We start from the raw sequence: 22,511 nt of genomic DNA on the forward strand, positions 1-22,511 counted from the left end.
CAGTGATGTGAACAGTACATAGAAGAGCCCAGGTGTGTTTACATTGAACAAGATTTGAGAATTAGTCTGTCGCCCCCTGCTGTATCTATGACCTAATGCACGGTTTGGTCAACATGGGGTCGAGGGCGACAGATCAAATTTCGTTAACCCTTACTGATGCTAAGTTTCTCACTGTCATATAATTGGAGGCTGACCTTGTTGAAAGAATACTTCTTCCCATCAACATAATATAGAAATTATGATTATATCAAAATAAAATACATGTAAACCAGGAATATGGATTGATTTATCCTCAAATTCATATCAACTTCTAACATTAAATTCTAGATGTCACTAATTTTTTTTCCACTGTCTATTTATGACTGCATTGCAATGTGTCTTCGTTTCATTTGTTCACCCAAAACATTTGAAATTCATGTCACATTTGCACATGTTCATTTTTCCAATGCTCATATCCAGAAACTCATATACAAAGTTCATGCAGTTTGTTTGGCAGACCAGAGTAAGTGCAGGCTCAGATATCCAAAAGATTTGTGAATGTTACACAGAGGAGTGTAAGAAAAACACAAAGCCCATACTAGACTAATCTAATACATATAATCAGGGCATACTGCTCCCCACAAACAAAAGGAAAAGCAATAGCCTGGTGGTTGGTTTCCTGTGTATACTGTGAAAGCAAAAGTGGATTTACCCGCAGGAAGCAAATATTTTGGTAGTGCTGTTCAATTTAAACAGAGGTTCTGGAAAAAAAAAAAAGTTCCTAATTTTCAGTGGTTTCTATTGTAAAGCCATATACTGTAATGCACAAAAAACAAGAATAAACAATAATTATTATTTTATTTGAAAGCAAAATTCGATTAAATGAACCAGTAACATAGTGGCAAGTGCTAAGACAATTCCTACAAAACAAAAACAAAAACAAAAAACACTCTTATGAGCACTCAGGTATAAAAATGTTACACAATCATTAACATTCTCTTCATAACACACCTGACCGCGAGGTTCAAATCCACTAGGTTACAATATTAAAATCATCACACTCAAAATCGTTGTCAAATTACAGGCTGGGAATGAAATACTGCAGTCAAGTTTCTATTGACAAGTCATTCATTTGGAATTTTTAAGGCAATAGGTGATGCAAACACTCACTTATTAGCGAAATGAAATTCAATAGTCAGAATATTCTGATTTCTAGGTTGTGGGTAGAGAAACTTCAAAACAACACAAAACAAAACGATTTGTAAAGGTCAGTTTTATCACGTTTTTCATTTTCATACTTGTGTTTAATTGTTATTGGATGTTCAGTTCCATTAAAATTCTTGGGATACATACGTGTCTAAAACAGGAGAAGAAACCAGTAAAAATAAGTCATTAAAACAAATCACCTGTGTGGACCAATTAGAAACAGTTAACTTACAGAGGAACGTAAACACAGTACCATGATTTGAAGGAAATTCACATGAAATTCACAAAATATAAAAAGCTCTTTGTAGCAATAGGTCTCACAGCTTGGGTATGCCCATGGTTCAAAACCGGGCTGAAAACCATTCACAAATAGTTTACTGAGCAAATACCCAAAATACAAAAATGCCCATATTTCTTGAGTGGGACTAGATTACAGCAAGAGCTTTACTGTTTGTTTCTTCATTAGAAAAATTGTTGTATGAATACTCCTGTTACAGCACCAAATACACTCCCTTTGTCGACGCCGTCATGTCCTCCTCTCCCAAAAAAGTATGACAGCATTATTGATACTGAGCTGTCCTTAAACCGTATGTTTCATTGAAATAAGGTCCAAAGTCAAATACGTGAGACAGTCATACAAAGAATAAGACACAAACATACAGTATACAGGCTTCAGACATCGAAAATATTCCTAATGTTAGAGTTCACATCGCCACACAATCCCACACGTGCACGCATTCACACTCATGTATATATGCACAAATAGCAAAACCTGTGCGTTGCAATGACACTCCAAACACATTCAGACTGACATTTAAAACACACACACACACACACACACACACACACACTTGCAAACAGGCTAAAAAAAAAAAGGCAAAATCTTAATCAACCTACTGCAACTCAAGCATCGGGGAACCGTTACTTGAAAATAAGATACATAACTGGAATCTCCTGTCCAAAGACACAACACAGCTTTTCCACGCCCTCACAGAATGACACTTTACGTCAGGGGAATGTTCTAGATCCATAATGTGGGGAGATGCATAGAAAAATAGACTTCATCTACAGAAATGTTTAGAAGAAATGTTTGGTTTTTTTTTTTTTTAGAATGTTGACAAACTCATTGAACTACATAGTGCAATAAAAAGATAGTGCTTCAAACACACATTAGCCTTCATCAAAGGTAATAGCTGTGCTGTGTTATAGCAGTAAATTTTGGTTCTGATATATCAAGCCATAAAAAAAACGCTTTTCAATCATTTTTTTTTTCTCTCTCTGTGGAAACAAGTGACAAAAGTGCAAAGTAAGAAGCAAACCACTGACCTAGTTTTGGGATGAGAGAAAAGCACAGCTGTTGAATATGAAAGAACGAAAACGTTTGGTACCATACCATGTTTCAGCGTGTTATTGTGATGTGTGAGTGATGATTAATATTACGGATAACTTAAGCGCAGAGAATGAAGTTAAGTAAGGTGAAAACAGTGGCTCAAAAAAACAAACAAAACACTGAAGTAAAGAAATCACACCTGTATGCTTAACGGCTGTCTTCAATTGCTAACTCACCCCATTAATGATCTCAGTTTTGTAAAGGAGGAGATGTCTTCAGAGACGTAAAAAAAAATGGTGATATCGACAGACTGCGTAAGGCTTGTTTAGTGTAATCTGGGAAATCATCCCAATTTCTCCCATCTCTCCATTTAAGTGCCATTTCTTAGGGGGGCAAGGGTAAGGGGGGGGGGGGGGGGGGGGGGGGAGTTGAACTCTAGTGCATAAATAATACCATGTTCTGAATGTGTTCCTTCTCTCAAAACCCCCTGTTAAACTCTCAATGGGTTCTTTTGTTAACCTCATCTTAGGTCCTTTCTCTGAAATCTTTCGTCGCCGTTGTCTGTCCTCCTCTGACCGCGCCCAATGTTCTCTCCTCATCCCTCGTTACTTCTTTCCGTTTGTCCCATTGGCCGTGCTGTTCTTTCCCGAGCCTCCTTTTCTCCGCCTGGAGGGTTGAGAGTTGCTACCCGAGGTCTTCTCAGCTTGGGAACCGATGCAGAATGCATTAGAGTAAATGCAGAGTTCATTAGAACAAACTCAAAATGCGTCTGAGCAGCAGCAGGATTCAGACTGAATGAAATCTCCTTACAGTCAGAGAGCTGAAGACGACCATGATAAAGACACACACACAAGCCTCTTCATGGGCCAAAATGCACAATGTGAACTGAACACAGACACTGCACTGAGGTGGAGACAGAGCGGTTCGAGCATGAATCTCTGCCTGCAAACCCGAAGAAAAAAAAAACAAAACATTTTTTACCTTTGGAGGCCTCTGGGATGTATCCACATGAGTCAATAAAACTGTTGTCATCAGATCCAGAGGCGATCTGGTAAAAAAAGCCATTTTTTAAATCAGCTAAAGTACAAACGGCCTCAATGATAATACCACCGTGAGACAGAAAACGCTAGAATTGTTATGCGAATACATGTCACTGAGGGAATATCTAAAACATTTTTTGCACAGTTTACTTAACATTTAAAATACCTATTAACTCAGCTTGGATGTCTCGGCAGAGTACACTACCATCACGTAGGGTTTTTTTTGTTTGTTTGTTTTTGTTGTTTTTCCGGGACGTGATTTTTATCGCAGGGCGTTCCTGAGCTTTATTGAGTTCACCTTTGTGTTTGTTTGAATCACACTGACAGATAAGCCAGGCGTATGAGAACGTCTGACATCGGTTTCTTCTCCGTGTCAGAGTGTGCCCTGCTCACCTGCAGCCTAGCTCCGCAACTCTGCTCATACCACACCATCCCGTAGAGACACAGGAACGTAATGAAAGCCTGAGATCAAAGAGAGTGCAGACATGTTATTTCACATGAATGTCTCTTATCATCTTATCTTATGAGAGATGAAAAGAAAAGAAAAGAAAAGAAAAGAAAAGAAAAAACATTGTGAGGTAGTACATGACTAAACACAGCTATGTTGTCATGGACATTCAAGAGAAATGGTGCCACACCCCAACCCCCCCCCCCCCCGTGTCGTTCAGCTGAACACACTTTATGACTAATTAACACTAACGTTTTGGAACTGGGTGAAACAAAACGAAACCCAATTAAACTTTCAGTTCACCGTTTCGTAATTAGTCATCACATGAGTCATTCAAAGACGCAGTGAAACAGCTATGAAAGTGGAGAAGAAGAGTTAATTCAGGAACGTTTTGGAGCCGTTAAAGAATTAAACACCAGGATGTTTATTGACATGACTGTAGCGTGATATGTAATACATGAACACACCGCTAAAACACTTACCACACACAGAAGCCACAGGACCACGTATAAAACCTGCGTTTTAGAGAAAAGGTCTTGGCCAAATTTAATACAGGCCAGAGCCTCCAGGAAAGCAATGGCCCTGTTGGAGAGAGAGCACAAAGAGAACGATCATGCATCCAAATCCTTACATACTCCTCAAAAGCACGCGTGACAAACGTTAAGGAATAATGTTTTAAAGAAGAAAAGAAACATACTGTGGAGAACAGTGGCCCACTGAATAAATGATGCTGATGAATGTGTAACTGTAACTGAGACTACTCTATCCCATTACTAGACTGACTGACTGACTGCACAAACTTCAAAGAATTACATTCCCTTGGCTTCATTCACATGACATACCATTCATTCATGGTTTACATACGCTCTGAAATCAAATCTTTCTGTAGAAAAAAAAAAAAAAAAGAAGAGCTACGAGTGAAGTGGCACTGAGAGAGTCAGCCCGCGTGGGTCCGTGTCTGTAAGGACAACGATCACCAATCTGCTTGTAAAACGCTTAAGAGCGAAACTCCCTAAGAGCGGGTGATTCACTGAAACTGATGCAATGAGCCATAACTCCTTTCCTAAGGACTCCATCTCCGTAGGTGACGCCCCCCTCTCAACAGACTGGTTTGGATGCTGTATTATGAATACAAACATGAAACGTTTCATGTGGTTCAGTGTGCGGGTGAAGGTCTAGTTGGCGCGAGGTGTTTTAACCGGCAGCGCAGAGCGAGTGCGTCAGTCGTCGACGGCGTAAGAATACGCAGATTTTCAACAGAGTAAAGGTTTTATTCTCTGCTCACGCAACAGAAAACCTGAAAAAAAGACTCAAGATCGCATCGCTGCAGAGACACGCTCAGGTAATTTTGCAACTTTCAAACACAGGTGGTGAACGCTCTGTCTCTGTGCTGTGTAGGGTCCTCTGATTTACAGCAGTTTCTTCTTGTTAAAATAACAGCAGTCTCTAAGATGTGCACGCTATCACTCTCCCACTCATCCTACACTTAATAATTTGGCACCGCAAGCAAAATGCCTGAAATTACACTGAAATGATGTCACTCAAATGTTTTCTGCTTTCACTAACTGTCTATTTAATACACAGTAACAGGTTTTTGTGCGTGTTCAGATTTTTTTTTAATGTAGTAAAACATTCAGAAACCCAAAGTAGGCCAAATCCAGCCTGGAGCACCAAAACGCACTTACAGATACAGCAAAACCGTTATCATTATTGGCCAGAGTGCTATTTTCCATTACCAGATACCATTCATTATTCCATCAGCTCCAGCTTAAAAAGATGCCCATGCGTTCACATACACACATGAGGCGGGCTAATGCTGGTCACCAGACTGCCCTGGATATTTAAGTCTGGAACTGAGTGGATAAAGTCGCGGGAGAAGGGGTCCTTTGTTCTGTATTTACTGGGAAAGAATGAACTTGTCTGACGGACATACTTGTAATCGACTGTTTCCTGAGTATGGTGAAATCAACAGCATTTCAGCAGGCGTTTTAACAGCTCCCCTCCCCCACCCCTCAACCTCCAGCAGTAAAGAGCATGTATAGAACACCACGCTCGTTCAAGACACAAACAGTCCTCCAATCCAGAACAACGTGGTCTGAGGGCAGACAGGGAAGACAAGCTGCGTCTTTATACAGGTAAGACATGTCTCTCAGTAATGGGCCGTGTCTTCTCTGCTTCATCATTACAATAACCGGCTGGCGGAAGGCACCGGTCGTAGTAAGGATCGTAACGCTGAGACCGAAACAGAGCTCGGCTTTACGTCGTGACGAGAGACGGGGTTTATGAAACACGCTTCTTGGCTTAAACCCGACGCAATGCAGCGAGCGCGGGGGACAGAGAAACACAACGGCGCTCCAGCTTTTTGTGTAAGCCTCCAATCAGATTACAGCACCTTCAAGTCTTTACAAACGTCTGGGTCAAATGTACAGTATACAAAGCATGCATACTGTAAAGAAATGAAGGAATGGTAGATTATAACATTTACACCAAACATATAATATACAGTTCTAAGTATGTATGTATGTATGTATGTATGTATGTAGGTGTGCGCATACGTGCGTGTGCGTCTGTCCTTGCAGATAAATTCATATTGCATCTATAAGGAAAACTGCCTATGATATGTGCCGAGGACATGGACTTGACAAAGACGCTGCAGAGAGCGTGAGCAGTTGTCTTCACTCACCCAAATACCCAACACTGTGATCCAACTCTTTTGCACTGCGTGTCAGTCAGGTATGCGTAGTACTGCCTGAACGGAAACAAGAACTCATATCAGCTCCATATCTCTGGCATGAGAACACATTTAGGCAAGTTCTTACGTAATGTGAGCAGCACTGTCAACATGCCCAGTCATACACACGTGTGTGAAAGGGCCGTACGTTATCATCGGTAGAAGTTTAACTTTTAGCCCCCATTACCTCACGCCAGGACGGCTTCCCCGTTTACGTTAATAAGAGTTGAAGGTTGAACTGGAGATGGGAGATTAAATTCAAGAAAAAGTTGTTCTGGCAGTCTTCTCTAGTTGTTCAAAAAAAAAAACATCTGTTTTTACTTTTCTTTCTGGGTCTTTTTCACTTTTGTCCTTCCAGGAAAAGGTTTTGTTTTGACCTTCGGAGAAAATGGATCTTATCTCCGTAGTGAAAGGGACAGAGGACAGGGCTACTCTACCTGCGCTAGGCAACGTGTGACACCCAATCTCTGTCACAGTAACAACCTTTCTAAACCAACAGTCCCCACAAACAATGACCCGTTTGCTACACTTATCTGTCGTGACCAGCCCCGGGGATAGGCAACGATAACCATTAATAACATTACATACGTAAAGCCCACAATCTGCATCAGATTCAAATCTGTACACGTCACAGTCTCTCCCTGAGGTCTGCTCTATCTATTTACATCATCTATTTACCTTCAAATGTTTTTTTTGTTTTTTTTTTCTTTTTAGAGAAGGTCCCTATGTAACATTTCCCAAAGGGCTCGAGGTGTCAATGTCCGTGGCTTAGCTCCAGTAACACACTGGCATTCACGACACGCTCCCCTGAATAATGTATCCAGGGCGCACGAGTCGGCGGAGGCACGCTTCGGTGAGCGAACGTTACCTCACGGTGGGGGCGGTGATGACTCCGATGAGGAGGATCCGACACCAGCTGAGGGCGTGGGATGCCTGGAAAACGAAAATGTGCTTCAGGAAGAACGTGTTGAGCTCGGTCAGCTGCGAAGAGAAGAGGGGGGAAAAAAGACACGGTTTATGAACCGTCAGCACTGGAGTCAGAAAAAGCAGAAAGCCTGGCTGCTGAGAAGAAGGTGTAAACAGAAATGCCCGATAGGCAGAAACCCCCCCCCCCACCCCCCCCCTCTGCTTTTCCGTTTTAGATTTTTGGTCTAATTGACCTTGAAGGGGACTTGACAGACACAGCGCCGGTGTGACAAACCTAAAACGTAGCTGAATCTACATGAGCCACGGGCAATGGCTCTCTGCCAACAAAACAGACCTTGACTTTTTTTCACGTTTGACTTCTTTAGCGGGTTAGAATGTATTAACAGTTGGGTGAACTTCAATTCAATTTACTTCACTTGCGATTTGAAACTTGTTCAATGACAAATACTTCAAGAGTTATCACCTTAGGAGCAAACAACACCACGAGGATAATGACGGTAAGATAATTATGAAAAAAGCGAGTTCAAACAACAATAACAACGCCTTTGCCTTTTCATTAGTTGTGACACACCTGCCAGATGATCATGAAGAGGTAAATTCCTGCCACCCTCTGGAAAGACGACTTTGGGTCGAACCAGCGCACGTAGGTCCAGCTGGCTGGAGTGAACTGGAGAACAGCGCGCTTCAGCTTTCCTGTGGTTGTGTGAATGTCCCTGAACACGGAAAGGATACAATAAAGAAATCCCCTCCAGCGCACACTGTCAACTGTATCTGCCCACTGCCTTAACTCTTCATGACACTCAAACCTTCTCTCCTTTCACTTATCAAAGTTTGAAAGTTTTCTGAATTTGATAAGTATTTTTCCCCCTTAACCATAAGAGACAGGGTAAAAGTTCACTCTTAGCACATTCACATGAAATATAAATGCATAAAAGCAGTATATAAAAAGCATCACTTCAATGAGACAATACATGTATTGGCATAATTATAAAATGCGGAGAAGATGAGATTGGCTTCTCCCTGCCCTGACTGAATGTGTCCTCTCAGATTCAACTCAGTGCTGGGTTTTAACGTGTTTCATTAATTAGGCTCTATATATGGTCTGCGGTCAGAGGAAAGGAATGCAGGGACTGCAACCTGCCCAGCACGACTCAGGTCATCTTACACTCGACCAGCCATTTGCTTTTTCTACTGTCTTTTAATTATCAGAGGACAAGGTACCCATGCAGAACGATAAGCAACACCATAATTTCTATTTCATTAATTCCTCACACCATAGTATATGAATAGTCCATATGATACCTGTTAAAAACAAACCGTTGTAAGATGTTTAAACACGGCTTTGATTCGAGGTTATGTTGACTGTTGCCGTGGTGAGGAGGGCTTACTTGATGCTGGCCCAGTGGTATGTCCGCATCTCCAAAAAGCGACAGACCGTCATGCCGAGCCAGATGCCCCCTCCGTTACACAACAGGATGTCCAGGATGACCTGATCCCACCAGCACTCAGCGAAGTTAGGCAGCAGGTGCATGAAGAACAACTGACGGGCACAGAGACAGACAGGCAGACAGACAGACAGAGAAACAGACAGGCAGTTAAAGGCAGCAGGACTGCAGGAGCCAACTGAAGGGGTGACCTAAGACATGAGATGCTTAGAGAGAGAAAGCGCAAGTATAGGTTACGCTCCTACTGCTCAGAGCTTTCACTGTGTTATCTGTAAATCAGGGATTAGCTCTCATTCCTAATCCCATGCCAAGCCAGAATCACAGGCCAGTTGCACTGTCGACATCACCGCCTTTACTGGATGTGAGGTGGCCTACATAGTCTTTACCATGTCTCCTACACAGCCTTTACCACATCTCCTACTGAAGTATGAGCAAGATCTGAGAAACGTCTTCAGTTAACATCATTTGCTATCTAGGGACACAAATACTAAACAGTTTAATGCTAATGCTTCTGTGCATGTATATGTGTGTGTGTGTGTGTGTGTGTGTGTGTGTGTGTGTGTGCATATGTGTGTATATGTGTGTGTGTCCCACCTCAGTAAGTTCCCAGGTGATGCTGATGGTCCAGCACAGTCCATAGCTGCGGATCAGAAGAGCCTTCATGGCCCAGCCCCAGAAATGACCGAACGCAAAAATGTCAAAGTGACTCAGGATTCGCTCCCACGTGATCACGTGACAGTTCACGGCATATTCCTGCACAGACGAAAAGAGCGGGGAAAATGGAAAATGAAACAATACAAATACAATTTAAAATAAGGCTGAACGACAGATCAGAGACATAAAACTGAGCCCGAATAGTTGTGAATGAGGAGGAGAAAATTATCGGTTCGAGACAGGACGACATGATAACTCCGTTGTTACTACGCAGAGCGTGTACAGCATTCAAATCCCAGATAACAGATAGCTGTTTTGTCCCTGTACATCAAACCAGAAGTTTGTTTAGTGTTAATAACTTGTCATAAACCAATACCAACTGGTTGCCGTTCAACCAGACAGCCAATCAGGCTTCGTGAGAGGCAGCACCTGCCAGGGCATGAGGTGAAATGTGATGTCAGAGTCAGGGAGTGTGGCCTGATGGATATGGCCAAAGAGCCAATAATCCCATTGGACAAAAGCCCGAAGCCTAGGCTGTCCTCTGGGGCCTGGTGAAAAAGCTCTTACAGAAAGCCGGCATTATCTCTCTCCGCTCATAAATCATATTTCATTGGATTATACATAGTCATCGCAGGGGGTTCAAACTCCATTGCTCACATCCTTACACTGGGCTTTCACTAATCACAACTGACTCTGATAAAAATCTATATAATATGGTGTGGTCAAATTAAAGACCTGCAACAAAACAAAACGTAGTCACCAGAAGGTTAAAACACATTTTAAAGGGGAACTTCAAAAATTCAAAGTTTGAAACACGACATTTAAAGTTCTAAGTTTCATTTACTGCGTGCACCCCGAGCCCTTAAGCACACGTGGACTGTGACTCTTAAGAACCTTTACTGCCAACACTGTCAGACAGATATTACATTCCTTGTCCGTAGCCTGGCATTATAAGACTCTGACTATGCAAGCAATATGAGTTAAATTTTTGAGTGATGAGTCAAATTTTTCTGTCTCACTTTTAGTCTAAAAATAATTTTCCAGTCTGAGCCTTGACTATACAAGCTATAACACACTTACCATAAAACACAGGTTCAATATTTGTGTTCAATGTTTAGATAAGGAATCCTTAAGTCCTCCCATTAAACGTACAATGCAAATAATAAAAAAAAAACAACTCAGCCACACCTACTTTTAAATATAAGCTTTCCAGTACAGTGCATCCATACTCTGAACATCTGTTGCCATGTAAGCAAACAGACGCATATACGGCTCGTGTACCTTCTATGTTTCCCATTGATACTGACCCTTCTGTGTTCAATCCCCTGTACACAACTGCTGTTTAATATTAATGAGGACCTCTTACAGGGGCCCGGATCCATTGCAGAGGATAAAACCTAAACAATGTTAGGGTATTCACATTCAAGGCGTACATGATAAAGAAAAGAAAACCTCTTTGCTGCACATGACAATAAAAAAAAAAAACACATGACAGCTGGGAATTGTGGGAAAGTCATGGACAAGCGGTGAAATACTAGTCAGATTAAGGAAAGAACAGCACAGACTGGTCTGAGCCTTAACTTAAAAGAGTTGGCTGATAACAGTTGAACGGGTAAAGATTTAACAAATAGGATGTTCTGGTGAATGCTAATCTAGTGATGAAGGCGCATCAAGGTTAGCGCGACTTGCCATGATGTCTGCTTCTCGGGTCGCGTAACGCAAGCCAGGGTCCAGCCAGTACATAACGCCCTTCACCTGGTCCCAGTTCAGGAATATGAGGAAAACCAGGAACAAAAAGTAGAGAACGCTGAGGCCTGAGGGAGGGGGGAGAAAGAGAGAGAGAGAGAGAGAGAGAGAGAGAGAGAGAGAGTGTGAGAGAGAGGGAGGAAAAGTCAAGACTTTTTCATCAAAGTGACTATTTGAGTTAAGATAGACGAACAAACTGAGCAATGAGTACTCACCAAATACCATGCGCCATATAGCAGGATGCGGTCTAGTAAACGGACCTGGAATAGAACGCAAACCATTTAAATGATTCTCTTTGTCTACAAATACACCAGATAAAAGACAAGAAACACTTCATTAGAGAGTGGGGGGAAAAAACCTGAAAGAGTTAAATGACAAGGGCCTATTAGCTGACAATGATAAGAGAGAGCATGTCCATATCTTTTCTTCAAGACGTAAAAGCAATGCCAGAGGACTTGTGAAGAGAGGAAAAGGAATAATACCATTGGGGAAAGCGAGGACACTGATCACGAGGAAGAAGGAGACGACCAACAGAAAGCCCACGCGAAGGTTACTGTCAGGATTGGCATCATCCCTGTCAGAAATAAAAAATATCACATGTCAAAAACTGGACCAAATGGCAGAGCAGTATAAATGTCACACTGCTCAGGAAACTCAATGTTCAACACAAGCAGTACATGAAGGCCCAACTTTTACTCCTGTTTATTACCATATTTTCCTTTTCTGTTTTAGCCTATATTTGACACAGCCTTGGTCAGAACATGTTACCTCATCCACATGGACCAAGTGTCAAACATCTTTAAATGACGCTATATGACTTAAAATGATTATCTCGGCAAACTTTACATTACTTGAGACTAAATATATCGCACGACTTTGCCAGCAAATGCACCATTAACGATATCGGAACTAACTAGGCTAACTGCAACGTTAATCAAAAACAGTGAAATGTGTGCCCATCCGTTTCTCTGACCTGGTGAACGCAAAGTACATCAGGCTGACGACGGTGAATGTCAATAAAGTGATTGTGTGCGGCTTGTAGAAAAACTCGATGGTGATATCCTCTACTTGTTGCTCGTTTATCATCCGAAAATGAAGTCTATAATTAGCATCATCTTTGTAAAGAGTCCGAGATCCCTCAACAGACGCCATGGTGTCAACAGTCATGAGAATACAGTCAAAGGTCCCCTACTCGAACAACACCCCACCAACTATTAAAAGTGTCCAAATCCTTCTATATGCTGTCGGAGAGCGAGCCAGTCAACGGGGCTACACGATGACCAATATAGAGGGGAATAAGAATTGATATATTATACGCTAAATGGAAAATTATGTAAATTAAATCCTCGCCTTGTGGTAATAATTTGCAAAGTTTGTTTTTACATTTACATGATGAGGTTGAAATAAAATTTGAGTGTTTTTGCTTAATTTAACGGTTGGTTCATACACAGGAAGAGCGCTTTACACCCCTGCAGTAGAAGTGTATTGAGCTCTTCCGTGACACTGTTGAGGACACGTGGGGAGACTGACAGTGCGTACCTACATTGTTTTAGGTTTTGGTAAGTACTCAACTAGTTACTGACAATGATAAATAAGGACATCAGCTGCTAAAGTTGGTTGACATTCGAGATTGTATTAAGGTTTAAAATATTTACGACAGAGTAATTTAAAAACCATCGATAATACAATCATATTCCAATGTGCGGTAAAGCTAGCATAAGGAACTAGCTCCAATACATTGCCTATATGACTTACGTTATCAGGAATTTTACACTACTCGTTAATTTGTTATGTTCCGCCAATAACCAGTGATACACAGTTTGTTGAGTTCATGCCTCGACTTAAAAAAACATAGTCCTATTTGTCATTTATATGAATATTTAAACGTGACACTGCTATTGACTCAATTCTGCCTCAGTTGTGATGGAATAATGTTGTATTCATTTTGGTGCGTGTGGCGTTCATTGATAAGTAAGTCGGTTGTGTAAATATTTTGTCGATTCATCAGTGTCATCTCTTATTTCTTCTGTCATTCGCAGTTTGTTTCCTTAAGTCCTCATCCACAATGCATCTTTGCCAGCGATGCGTCAGTGTGCTGAGATTATCCTCAATTCTCCACAACTTTGCCTACGTTCAGAATATGCCTGCAATTTCTCAACGTTTATACAGCAGAATTCCAGCACTTTCCCGGCCAAATGTACACCTGGAACTAAAGCGCTCTTCACAAAGGAATATGGAGAGACGGAGATGTGGTCTCATGCGCTATTTTTGTGATCTGCGTGCTTCATTGTCGCATGGCGAGCCCAAGAGATGTGTCCCAAACCAGACAGAACGTGAAGAAAGTAGCCCAATTCCCTATGAAAACCCTGACTTGCATCATGCAGGCAAAACATCAGCGCCTCTTTTCGACGATCAGACAGTTATTGGTATGTATTCCGACCTGAATAATAAAACAGGTGCTACATTTCCACAGTAATTTGTTGACCTTTGACTGGTTGGTATGTCATGGTCATCTGGAATTTTTTTCACGGTTATATGCAAATTAAAACTGAGATACTTTTGTTGCTGATATCCCGTAGATTTGGATGCAGCCCCTCGTCGTGCCCCGTTTGAGGAGATTAGTGACGAAGAGGCAATACAGATCAGCGTTCCCAGTCTCCTTCCTCCGTCCTCAGTTACCCTCAGAGACTACGTTGACAAATCAGAGACGCTCAGCAAACTTGTGCAGCTAGGTAAGTCCATCTTGGATTTTTGATAGACATATATTCATTTCTCATTATCCACTTTCTTTTTTCAAGCACTGCAAATATTAAACGATTGGTATTTCTCTTTGTCCATTTTGCAATCTTAGTGACTCTGTTTTGTGATTGCGAGTTATGCGACACTAATATTTATATCTGCCCACACTAGCACTATGATATGGCGTTTTTGTTACATATCACACTTTCACTATTATACAGGCTAGAGATATGCAATAAACAAAAATTGTGAGTACTATTACCTTATTCTTAGTTCATCTGTCATTTGTAACTGAACGTATTCCATCTAATGATGTGAGAACAGTGAAGCAGTGTAAATCTTGGATCACAGTTTATCTGATCAAACGCTTCCTGTGACTGTCTCTGTGCTATCCTTCACCTTTCATCAGGTGTCAATCTCTGGAAACTTGAGCAGAGGCCCAATGTTGGGTCGATGCTTGTAAGACTAGACTTCCAGGCAGATGTGGCACCCAGGCTGCTCTTTCTGAAAGACTTGGGACTGGAGGACACACAGCTGGGCCCAGTGCTCACCAAAAATCCCTTTATTCTGTCAGAAGATCTGGAGAACCTGGAGGCCAGGTAAGAATCAGACGTGTAGAGTGTGATGCAACATGTTTCTCATCAAAAATATGACCAGTGGAGGTGTTTGTTTAATGACAGAGCATTAGCATTTTAGTAATGATTTGCTTGTATCATATTGTTTTATATTTGGAATTACTTTGGTACTTTATAGTTTTCAATACATATTCATTCTGTATTCATTTGTATAAATTTGGATTAGTGCGATATGGAATAATTGTTAGGTGATCTCCAGTTTCTCCTTTTTGTTAAATATGGCTTAATATTCTCTCTTCTCCAACTGTAGAGTGTCGTATTTGAAGTCAAAAAAGTTCAGCGCGGAGACGGTGGCGTCCATGGTGTACAAAGCTCCATATCTGCTCAACTTCAGCGTCAAGAGGTTAGAGAACCGCCTCCAGTTCTTTCAGCAGCGGCTGGGTCTTAGTTCTCAGAAGGTAAGATTGTGATAAGCTGGTTTGGGCTAAGATATATTCAGTGTGGCAGAAAATGAAACTGTAAAACACAGTTCTGTTGGAAAAACGTCTCCGTGGAAACTCTTGCAGACACGAGATGTTTTGAGTCGTCTACCCCGTCTTTTGTGTGGAAGTTTGGAGCCAGTGAAGGAGAACTTAAAGGTATAACGTCAGTTATTGCAGAGTATCGTTTAAGAGCTTGATAAACATCTTTACTATGAAATGGCATGAGAAACATTCCAACTTCTTTCCCCTTGTGCAGGTGTGTGAACTAGAGTTTGGTTTTCAAGAAAATGAAATTCAGCACATGATCACCAAAGTTCCAAAAGTACTGACCGCCAGTAAGAGGAAACTGACCCAGATATTTGACTTTGTCCATAATACCATGGGTGTGCCTCACACTCTTATTGCAAAGTTCCCACAGGTATGTAAGCTTTGTGTGCTTGTGTGTGTGTGCGCCCGTGTGTGTCTGTATATCTATCAGCTTATTCTATTTAATCTACAATTATTAACTTTGATAGTTTTTCAGAACCTAGAAAAATCTGTTTCTATTTCAGATTCTCAATACAAAGTTTCTGCGCATCAGAGAGAGACACATGTTCCTGGAGTACCTAGGCAAGGCTCAGTATGATCCATCCCAGCCGAACTACATCTCCCTAGATCGCCTGGCCAGCTTGCCCGATGAGGCTTTCTGTACTGAGGTTGCCTCGGCCACACTGGAAGATTTTGAACGATTTCAGAAAACAATGTAATTTAAATGTAATATGTTAGGGAGACACTCATATGTTTATATTACAACAAGGCATGCACTTGGCCCTATTAATACAACTATTCAGAGTGGTTTGTTTGTTTGTTTGTTTGTTTGTGCCTCCATGTCTTTGTGCAGAATAAATGTCTTTTTAAATCACAAAGTGTAACTTGACGTTTCTTCCAAAAGGTTCAGACACTTGAAATTAAAGGACAGATGTTACCCCTGAAGTACTGGAAGTCAGTGATGTTTTTAGCAGTTAATATATAACTGGTTTTAAGCAATCCTACCGTCTATAATGGGAAAGGTTGCGGAAATGCGATTAGTCCCGTACAAATTAAATGTTGCAATAATACAATAAGGATATATTTTTATATCGTTATTTCTTAAAGTCGAAAAGGAAAGGGGTAGCTAAACTGTATGACAAAAATGACAGGTATAAAATATGATTTAAAGCATTATTGCCTTTGCACGATTGCGTAATCAAGACGCATCTAGTTCCTTACGCACGTCATTTTACCCACAAATCCTTTCGGTTTTCTTGTAACACGAAAATGGCGTCGAGGGCACCAGGTAAAGTACAACTAATGATTTTATATTTAAATGTTCTTGTTTTGGTCGTAATAACGTATGTTAACACGAATTGGTGACCAGGATGTCGTTCTTCAGTCTTTAACTTCGACAGTAGCATATGTCCTTGGTATAGTGTGCCCTGTTTCTATAGGCTTAACCAACGATGCCCTCTACAATGTGTCCCCTTTCTGCGTCGGAGGTGTCAGACGTAACTGACTAGCTTGCTGAGATTTCATAAGCGCTTTTTGTCCGGATATGTAACATTGGGCGACAATGTGTGATCATGTTTCTTTCTTCGTTAACTTTTCCAACTCATAGGTTTCAAATGTTTCACTTGGTACGATGAGGAAGTTAGCTTTACTGCTAGTAGTGCGTCAAACGGGTTAGCCCCCTAGCTCGTCCAGCTATCATCACGAAAACCAGTGTTGTCTCTGAAATACAATAGATTGAAACCCCGTCATGTTTCTACTGAATTACGTTCACGCATCTGTTTTCTCACCGTGTCATACCTAATAAAGATGGTTTGTTATGCCAGAGCAACGTGTTCTGTTACAGTGTCTGTCTGATATACGTGAACTTAACTGTTCCAACCCCAGCAGTTTTGATTGCTTGATGTTTTTCTTAAACCGCGTAATTTTGTAGAATCTTCACCCCAAGGTTGTGTCGTTAGCTTTGAAGTATCACGTTAAAAACGCAGTGGTGATTCTAGCAGATGGGTTTATTGGCAATACAATTGTTATCGAAATGGTTTATCATTACATTCCGGAATCACGACCAGTTATTATTATTATTATTGTTATTATTATTTTCATCATCATTAGCTTCATTGTTATTCCCAGTGTAATGTTTGCCCTACAATATGCTGCAGACGTCCTGTTCTGACTACGCAATTACGCAACCCGTTCGTGCGCACCGTTAGATGCCCAGTACTGTCATAACTTTAGTTTTCCTTGTCTTAACAGCTACAACTGGCCGACTCCTGTTGGGCTTTAGGAAGTGGTACTACAACGCATGCGGTTTCAACAAGCTTGGTAAGTAATTGAAGGCATCTTTATAGACGTATCAAGGAGAACACTGTATTTGTGAAAGAATAGTAATTCTTATATAATCTGTCAGATCCACAAGTGTAATTTTTTGTGTGTGTGTGTGTGTATTCAAATGTTTCAGGACTGATGCGTGATGACACAATCCATGAGGACGGAGATGTAAAAGAAGCCCTTCGCCGGCTCCCGGAGCAGGTCTACAACGACAGGATGTTCAGAATCAAGAGAGCTTTGGACCTCTCAATGAAGCAACAGGTTCTTCCCAAGGAACATTGGACAAAATTTGAGGAGGTAAAGACAAGACGACATCTGCCTTGTTTATATATATATATATATATATATATATATATATACACACACATATATATACGTGCACTTCAAATATGTGACATTCATATGATGTCATACAACTGCACGTCTAGTGTTCCTTGCTGAAGCACCGCCAGTGTATGGTGTCTGGAGTCATTTTATCAACAGTGTCATCTGCTTTGTGTCTCAGTACACCCCCTTCCATATATAATGTGCTACAAAAAAGCTGTTACTGAACAATATAAAATGCTCTTATGGTAAAATGCCCCATTAACTGCCAGAAGAGTTCAGCAGACATCACTCAAATTTGTCAGTGGAGTCGGTTGATTTTATGATTTCTCAAGTGTTATGTGTTGAGATATAAAAACACGTTTCTTCAACTCTTTCCTTATTCAGTCATTCAGGTGTAAGCTTTAGATGCTTTTCATTTTAACCATCGATAACATTTGTGTGTGTGTGGGTTTTTTTTTTGTTTCATCCCTTTAGGATACGCATTACCTTGAGCCATACTTGAAGGAGGTCATTCGAGAGAGAAAGGAGAGAGAAGAGTGGCAGAAGAAATAGGTTGGCTGTGAAGAACTTTGTGTTTCTTCTCTTTGGTCTGGTGTCTGGTGTATTGTATTTAAGATAAAGTGTACCCTGTGGGAAGCCTATATACATATTAAACATTTCTTTCTGACTAAAGTCTCTGCTTTCATTCTGTAACCAAATGGCATTTACAGTAACTCACATAACAGAATGCCGGAAATTATGCCATGTTTTTTTTTACTTGTTTTCGGTAGATAAGTAGACTGAATGTACACTTTCTATTGTAAAAACATTTACATATGTCAGTGTATAGTGAGATGTGTACAAAGGTATTAAGTATATACACACATACATACACAGTATATACACACAAGGTATCTATCATACAATCAGGAATTATCCTAAACATCCAATGCTCCACTCAAAACAACGGTGTTAGTGATTATAGTGATGGCCTTATCGTTACATAAAATGTTATTGCATCTTATTGAAATACAGGACAGAAGAAGTATAAGACTAAATTATTAAGAAACTATACATCCATCCCTTCTTTTTTGTGGAGCAGTTTCTTATGTTTCTATTTCCAGTCTGTGTTATTACATAATCACACATTCATGCTCTCATCTAGCTCCTTTGAAGGAGTCATCTGTGAAAACTCAAACACAATTGGCATTGGTTGCTAGCATGCAATGCTAATTCAGAGCCTCCTGGGCACGAGCAAGTCATGAACACATAATAAAATTGGAGTCATCAACCCAACTATGAGGTCAGAAATATTTGAATTTGAGACTTCAGTTCAACCAACCACAGATGAAAGACCCTGTATTCTCTACTTCGTTGACAGACAAAACGGCTGTAAAGTGGTTGGTTGAAGAGAATTCGTGGCTAATGAACACCACGTGGCCCTCTCCTTTTCATATGCACAATACTCATCCTCACTTTCTACATCTTCTTTATCAACCCTTTCTCCTCTGTCTCATTTCCTCATGCTTTCCTCTCTCCGTTGATTGACAGATGTTATGGTGTCCATAAAGCCACCTATAACATTATTAAAGGAATGCAGCATGGACACTCCCAGCTCGTTACTGATCTCATTGATGTCGGGGTCGTAGGCGCCAAACAGAGGCGTGCAGACCTCCACGTGGCCTTTTCCGGCACGTTCCAGAATCCCCACCAGCTCTTGTCGGATTTGCTGGAACTTCTGATTGTTGTAGCTGAGCAAGACTGTGTCGTCCAGTGGATAGGTCACATCCTCGGAGTAACAGTCACGGGGTACAGGCAGTTCGATGTATCTACAGAACATTACATTTCGTTCTTTAATAGATAACCACATCAATAATAGAAATATTATGAAGGACACGGGCGAGTTCAACTGTTTTATCCATATGGAACAAGTGGTCAGCAGACTGGAAAAAAAGCACTGTTCTGATTAACAGATACATCTCTGCTTTGTCTCTGACGTTCCAATGAGATGTACAAAGTCAGTGCAACACCAAGATAAAGATGTCAATCGGATAAGTTATGGAGTTTCTGTTGTCTGAAGGACTGATACAGTCATTAGAACAGCAAGTCAAGATAGAACTTTGACCCATGGTTACTGTGTAGGACATATTGACCAGTCGTTGATGAAGCGACACGTTTTTCACGTCCTGAACGTCTAAGTAAAGCCTCTTGTTATACTAATACGTGACTAATGAATAGATGTGTTCTTGGTTATATGAGTGGCATACCTCAGCGCGGGGAATTTGTGGTCCAGCGTGGAGAAGAGGCGGCGCAGGGCTGTCGAGCTAAGTGGGTTGCCCAGGAACTTGAGCTCTTCCAAGCAGTGACATGGCTCCAGCGACTGGGTCAGCAGCTCCAAGTGCTCGTCCTCCAGCCCGCACTCCTCCAGCGCCAGGCTGGTCAACGTGGCGGAGCAGCGACGCAGGAGCTTGCGAAAGGTGTTGGGGAAGAGCTCGGCAACGTCGTGGCCGCTCAGATCCAACAGAACCAGATATTCACTGTGTAGGCTGTTGGCCAGGTAGGCCATGTCTACCGAGTTCAGCCGGCAATTTGCCAGCTCTAGACGCTGGAGCGGTGTCGTCAGGGGACTGCGCGCAAACACAGAGTGATAGATTTTATGGTAGTTATTTCTGCACTGTAACTCTTAGAAGTATTGACTCCAGTTTGAAAACCATTCCTTAACAACAGCTTTGGAAATGACATGTGCTACATAAAAATGAACATAACCCAACTTAACTGAATGCTGTTTGTGGCATTCGCATGCTGAACTGTAAACAGGTCAACAAAGAACTCTTTATGACCATCAGTTCAACATGCAGTATATTTCAGTCAGCTTGGCTGTTATTTTGAGAAACAGGTGCTTAATATCTGTTGCACTATGTTGCTCTACTTAAGTCTTGGCCGACATGGAAATTTGGCACAAGACAACTGTCTGCATTCTCTTCAGGCAGGCAAAACAAACGGAATGCCATCACATGTTAACGATCAACACCAGCGAGTCATGCATCTGTGTTAAACAAAGCAAACCGGCAAGATCTAAACATATAACAGCCTGTGACCACCATACACATTATGTATACTCTGATTCAGCTAAACAACAATTTTACTGTAATTAACTGAATCAGATGTGTTAGTGTTGGGCTAAAAGAAAAACAATTGCACAATTGGGAAGTGCTGTTATACAACATATTTTGTTGACGATTTTGTTTGATCAATCAGCAATGCATCATTATCAGTGGACACATTGTTGGGTGCGTTTTGTGAATGACCATGAAAGTGCACTTGTTTAAGTGCAGAAAAATAGTGACGTAGTCTTGGTGCTGCAAGCTTTCAACTGTGAAAATCAAAATTCCCCGGATCCTAACCTTAGCAATTTGCGCAGGTGTCCCGTAAGCGTGGAGAAGCCAAGGTAGAGTTCTCTGAGTTCTTTTAGCTGGCTTAGCAGCTCTCCAAGGATCCCCAAAAGCCCCTGATCTTCAGCAGACAGCCTGCGAACATCCAGGGCCTGGGCGGGTAGTGTGAGCGAGTACATGCGGGAGAGCTGGAGCTTTGACAGCAGCACCTCCAGGTGTGGTGCCTCCAAGTGCACGCCGTGTACCACCTCCAGTTTACGAATGTTCTGCGGCTCCGCCACCCTCAACAGGAAGAACAGGTTCTTAAGAGCGAGCGAGTCGACTCGTAGCCCCACGAAGCGAAGCTTCAGCGGACAGTGCCTCAGCAACAGCAGGGCTTGTGTCACCACCTCGTAATTGCGTCCGGTCACGAGGGCGTTTAACAGGATGTCGAAGTCTATCTCGAAAGCCGTAGACGCCGCCTGGCCGGCCTGCATGGCCACCATGGTCTCGTAGCACATGCGGGTGAGCAGGTCGGTCCGACCCCAGCGGCCCAGAGTTTGCCCGCAGGGGCAGGCCTGGCGCTCAACGTCACGCAGGCCGGTCAGGTCCACCACCCGCAGCAACTTGCCATAAGTCGCAGGGGCGCACAGCACATAATCCCTGAGACCCGTTATCAGGGCCTGCAGGCAGAGACGGCAGGTGCGGGAGGTTAGATCGTCGTGACAGTCCAGCGTCTTGCCCAGGAGCTTCCTCAGGTTGAGTTCTGGCAGAGGCCAGTTCTGGACCAGGTCGTGGACCATCTGGGCCGCCTCACAGAGGTAACTGGCCTTGAGAAGAACCGGGTAAAGATTGTGGGACAAGTAGCAGAGGTTCTCACCAGCACTTGGTCCGCTTCGCACAAATCCCTCTGCCGCTAAGAACTTGAGGCTCTTCATGGTTCTGCCGACTGTTCTCCAGCAGGGTCTAGGTAAGTTCTCCTGTGTGTTGGTGTATGTTTAGAGAGGGTGTTGAGGTGCGTCTGTTTTTCTCTGTTCGACTCCGCATGAGTGTTAAAATATTCCCAGTTACTGCGTGGCTTGTGTCAGAGCGTTCTGTTGGTGTGGGGCTCAAGGAGGGCAGTACACGAGGGCCTTTCGATATTTTTAGAAGCAGCTGTCTCATGCCCTCAGCCCCCCCC

General features: G+C 42.1%; 4 protein-coding genes across 4 annotated transcripts; 2 read left to right on the forward strand and 2 right to left on the reverse strand.

The window, feature by feature from the left end:
- Positions 1-2,956: 2,956 nt before the first annotated feature.
- ptdss1b (phosphatidylserine synthase 1b) lies at positions 2,957-12,658 on the reverse strand. The gene is made up of 13 exons (XM_030789101.1): positions 12,480-12,658; positions 11,989-12,080; positions 11,722-11,766; positions 11,450-11,574; positions 9,701-9,859; positions 9,050-9,201; positions 8,233-8,374; positions 7,603-7,715; positions 6,687-6,752; positions 4,486-4,585; positions 3,949-4,017; positions 3,497-3,563; positions 2,957-3,218 (listed from the first exon to the last, which is right to left on the reverse strand). Exons 1-13 carry the CDS (start codon positions 12,656-12,658, stop codon positions 3,121-3,123), a joined length of 1,407 nt encoding a protein of 468 aa, XP_030644961.1. The 3' UTR covers positions 2,957-3,120.
- A 380-nt stretch (positions 12,659-13,038) lies between these two features.
- Positions 13,039-16,105, forward strand: mterf3 (mitochondrial transcription termination factor 3). Its single transcript, XM_030789280.1, has 8 exons — positions 13,039-13,065; positions 13,546-13,932; positions 14,086-14,238; positions 14,655-14,844; positions 15,131-15,278; positions 15,387-15,458; positions 15,559-15,720; positions 15,854-16,105. Exons 2-8 carry the CDS (start codon positions 13,572-13,574, stop codon positions 16,046-16,048), a joined length of 1,281 nt encoding a protein of 426 aa, XP_030645140.1. The 5' UTR covers positions 13,039-13,065; positions 13,546-13,571; the 3' UTR covers positions 16,049-16,105.
- Positions 16,106-16,564: 459 nt separating this feature from the next.
- Positions 16,565-18,649, forward strand: uqcrb (ubiquinol-cytochrome c reductase binding protein). Its single transcript, XM_030789051.1, has 4 exons — positions 16,565-16,617; positions 17,580-17,648; positions 17,785-17,951; positions 18,456-18,649. The coding sequence occupies exons 1-4, from the start codon at positions 16,599-16,601 to the stop codon at positions 18,531-18,533; spliced, it is 333 nt and encodes a 110-aa protein (XP_030644911.1). The 5' UTR covers positions 16,565-16,598; the 3' UTR covers positions 18,534-18,649.
- An 824-nt stretch (positions 18,650-19,473) lies between these two features.
- On the reverse strand, positions 19,474-22,269 carry lrrc14b (leucine rich repeat containing 14B). The gene is made up of 3 exons (XM_030789533.1): positions 21,365-22,269; positions 20,228-20,587; positions 19,474-19,789 (listed from the first exon to the last, which is right to left on the reverse strand). The coding sequence occupies exons 1-3, from the start codon at positions 22,267-22,269 to the stop codon at positions 19,474-19,476; spliced, it is 1,581 nt and encodes a 526-aa protein (XP_030645393.1).
- Positions 22,270-22,511: the final 242 nt, after the last annotated feature.

This window comes from Chanos chanos, chromosome 12 (genome assembly GCF_902362185.1).
Source record: "Chanos chanos chromosome 12, fChaCha1.1, whole genome shotgun sequence".
NCBI lineage: Eukaryota > Metazoa > Chordata > Actinopteri > Gonorynchiformes > Chanidae > Chanos > Chanos chanos.

What these genes read in the sequence shown, in the direction of transcription:
- ptdss1b (XM_030789101.1), bottom strand. Translation starts at nt 12,658, where the DNA reads ATGGCGTCTGTTGAGGGATCTCGGACTCTTTACAAAGATGATGCTAAT. An exon ending in TGTCCTCGCTTTCCCCAATG is followed by an intron (nt 11,767 to 11,988) that starts GTATTATTCCTT and finishes GTTCTATTCCAG; the next exon opens with GTCCGTTTACTAGACCGCAT. An exon ending in TACCACTGGGCCAGCATCAA is followed by an intron (nt 8,375 to 9,049) that starts GTAAGCCCTCCT and finishes TTCCGTGTTCAG; the next exon opens with GGACATTCACACAACCACAG.
- mterf3 (XM_030789280.1), top strand. Translation starts at nt 13,572, where the DNA reads ATGCATCTTTGCCAGCGATGCGTCAGTGTGCTGAGATTATCCTCAATT. An exon ending in TGGGTCTTAGTTCTCAGAAG is followed by an intron (nt 15,279 to 15,386) that starts GTAAGATTGTGA and finishes AAACTCTTGCAG; the next exon opens with ACACGAGATGTTTTGAGTCG. An exon ending in CAGTGAAGGAGAACTTAAAG is followed by an intron (nt 15,459 to 15,558) that starts GTATAACGTCAG and finishes CCCCTTGTGCAG; the next exon opens with GTGTGTGAACTAGAGTTTGG.
- uqcrb (XM_030789051.1), top strand. An exon ending in ATGCGGTTTCAACAAGCTTG is followed by an intron (nt 17,649 to 17,784) that starts GTAAGTAATTGA and finishes CAAATGTTTCAG; the next exon opens with GACTGATGCGTGATGACACA. An exon ending in ATTGGACAAAATTTGAGGAG is followed by an intron (nt 17,952 to 18,455) that starts GTAAAGACAAGA and finishes TCATCCCTTTAG; the next exon opens with GATACGCATTACCTTGAGCC.
- lrrc14b (XM_030789533.1), bottom strand. Translation starts at nt 22,269, where the DNA reads ATGAAGAGCCTCAAGTTCTTAGCGGCAGAGGGATTTGTGCGAAGCGGA. An exon ending in CACCTGCGCAAATTGCTAAG is followed by an intron (nt 20,588 to 21,364) that starts GTTAGGATCCGG and finishes GTTTGCGCGCAG; the next exon opens with TCCCCTGACGACACCGCTCC. An exon ending in CACAAATTCCCCGCGCTGAG is followed by an intron (nt 19,790 to 20,227) that starts GTATGCCACTCA and finishes AATGTTCTGTAG; the next exon opens with ATACATCGAACTGCCTGTAC.